This window comes from Triticum urartu, chromosome 7 (genome assembly GCF_003073215.2).
Source record: "Triticum urartu cultivar G1812 chromosome 7, Tu2.1, whole genome shotgun sequence".
Classification (NCBI taxonomy): domain Eukaryota; kingdom Viridiplantae; phylum Streptophyta; class Magnoliopsida; order Poales; family Poaceae; genus Triticum; species Triticum urartu.
This window is the reverse complement of record NC_053028.1, coordinates 709,168,414-709,170,977: the sequence shown is the minus strand read 5'-3', so window position 1 is coordinate 709,170,977 and position 2,564 is coordinate 709,168,414. Positions and strand designations below refer to the sequence as shown.

Below are 2,564 nucleotides of genomic sequence, written 5' to 3'. Positions count from 1 at the left end.
TTGCATTCCCACAAGAAAAAAGTTGAAGATGCCCAACAAGAATTATCACAAGCTCTGGTTTGTTCAGCAGTTCAACTTAGAGAACTAATGCGGTAAAATTATGTTTCTATTTCTTGGAAAATGTTCCAACAAATTTAAAAAAACTAACACCGATGTGATCCAATTAGTTCTTCTATTTGCATTCAAAAAAGAAAGAGACATAACAACCCTAGCTGCGCTCCGGTGATAGAGGGCGGAGTGGAGGGGATTCACATCTCTCCTCCGTTGTGTAGTACGTTTTGGTGTCGCGGTGATGTCATTCCAATGGTGGAGGCAGTGTTGTCTCAAATAAGAATCCTCCTGCTCAAATCATGTCTCAGTGGCGCTTGGTGTAGCATTGTCGAGTAGCTTAGGAAATATGTCCCTATTGTTCTTCATAGACATGGGATTGATAATTCATGTTGTTTGCCAGCATGGCTCCTTTGGCATTGTCGGCAACAGCTTTGCTTGAATGGTCCCTTCTTTTGAGCCCTTCCAAGCAAGGTCGTCGGTCTGGTCTTGCGATACTAGCTCATTGGCTGGCTAGATCGGGGTGATATCCCCGTGCATATACTTGGCACGATTTGGAATCCCGTTTGTTTACGGTGGTCTACTATTGCGAGAGTTCAATGATATTTGATCATCTACCGGTCTTTCAGGTAGTTCAGTGGCTGAATTTGTCGATGTTGTCCGTCATCGGGGATAGCTATGGACTATGGTTTGTGTAACGACGATAAGCTCAGCTGTGCCTTCAGCCAGATTTTTGAAGAATATAATCTTAGTTTCAGTCACCCTTTTTTTAGGGCAGTTTATTGTGTCTGAGGATTTAGTTACCTTGCTTTAGATCCCATTGTACACAATGTTTCCATTGATCTAATATACGCGAGGCTCAATTTAAAGAAAAAAACTAAGAAACGTTGCGAAACATGTGGCATGAACGAGAAATGAAATGCACAGGACAGTGTATGGTATTATTACATCTTACAAGAAATAATACTTTTACTATGGAGCATTTTAGATGGCCCGTGAAGAATCACCCCATGGAAGAGAGAAAACAATATCGCCACCAAACTTAGAGAGAACACGCGAGGCAGACATCGGAAGACAAACTGTGTGGAATAAGCCACGTTGGGGTCGATCACATCAACCGTAGATCTCCCTGTCGCAGACAATGATGCCGTCGCTGTCCGCGTAGAGCCACTCCCCGTCACGGACCACGGCGCCGCCGACGTCGACGTCCACGTGCATCTCCGTGGCGCCGCTCTTCCCGGGCTTGCGGGGGTTGCTGGCGAGCGCGCGGACGCCGATGGCGCAGCCGTTCACGTCATCCACGTCGCGGACGCAGCCGTTCACGACAGCGCCCGCCCAGCCGCTGCCGCGCCCCACCTCCGCCAGCGTGCCGCCGATGAGCGCGCACCGCTTGCTGCCACCGCCGTCAAGCACCAGGACGCGGCCCTCGCCGGGGGTCTCCAGGAGCGCGCGCAGGCCCGCGTTGTGCTCGAGGACGCGCATGGTGACCACCCGGCCCGAGAAGGACCTGCACTGGCCGTACGGCTGGAAGACGGGCTCCAGGATGCGCAGCTCGCCGGCGAGGATCAGTGAGGCGTTCGCGTCGCACAGGTCGGCCACAGGGGTTGGGAACTTCTCTGAACCCATCGATCGATCTGCATATATGCATTGTTGAAGTCAAGTCCCGTGCTGCAAGTATTTTTCAGTTTCCTTCAGTGAGCTAGCTCTGAATAATAAAATTGTACACTTGGTTCAGAAAGTAGTAGTTTCAGGCCAAGTCGTTTTTTCTCTTGTAGTGCCAGAAACGTACTGTGTTTACGTTGCAGCAAGATTAGCGGATCAGTGAGTTTAGCGGTTGGCCACGATCTGATTGCGTGGGATGGCGCGTGATAGAAGGATCGTGGGCGATCTTATCGGGCTGTCTGTTGGGGATAGCTCTGTCTTCTGAATAAAAGAAAGAAGTCCAGAAAAGACGCAGTTAAGGCGTCGCAAAATCTCTCGCATTCGTCTCTGTGTGTTCATCTCCTCCACCGTGGCCTAGTTGAGTGATTAGTCCAGCTATTGTGTGTATGATTCTGGTCTAAAAAAATCTAACATGCATGCACCGGAAAAGCACGATACATGTAGTATTACTGTTAGACTGTTAGTACCTACCAAGCTACTGCTATCCCATGTTGAAAACTAACATGATAAGCATACTACGAAATAACCTGATGCAAACAAAGATGATAAGTGATAAGGTCGTTGCAACTTGCAAAGATTTCTGCCCCCCTTTCTCTTGCGTGCTTGTGTTACGACAAAAGAGCTCTTTATATAGAAGTGAACTAGCGGGGTGACCCGCGCAAAGATTTTCTATGTGCTTTTATGCCCATATTAGCATTGAGTTGTTGGTAAGAGGCAGACATATAGCCAAAGTACGTAATGCGTATACGGTATATGCATTTTGTCATCATTATTGGTAAGGTACCTCGGCACATGGAATTTTTAAATTTAATGTAAAAAGTAATATGATACTTATCCCGTATGTATCGTCCAAA

The 2,564-nt window shown here is 47.7% G+C and overlaps 1 protein-coding gene across 1 annotated transcript; it reads right to left on the bottom strand.

Moving 5' to 3' along the window:
* Positions 1–947: 947 nt before the first annotated feature.
* On the bottom strand, positions 948–2,292 carry LOC125524874 (putative 4-hydroxy-4-methyl-2-oxoglutarate aldolase 3). The gene is made up of 2 exons (XM_048689908.1): positions 2,238–2,292; positions 948–1,682 (listed from the first exon to the last, which is right to left on the bottom strand). The coding sequence occupies exon 2, from the start codon at positions 1,672–1,674 to the stop codon at positions 1,162–1,164; it is 513 nt and encodes a 170-aa protein (XP_048545865.1). The 5' UTR covers positions 1,675–1,682; positions 2,238–2,292; the 3' UTR covers positions 948–1,161.
* Between the last annotated feature and the right edge of the window lie 272 nt (positions 2,293–2,564).

Bases quoted from the DNA above. Each gene is read 5' to 3' on its own strand.
- LOC125524874 (XM_048689908.1), bottom strand. From the start codon at position 1,674: ATGGGTTCAGAGAAGTTCCCAACCCCTGTGGCCGACCTGTGCGACGCG.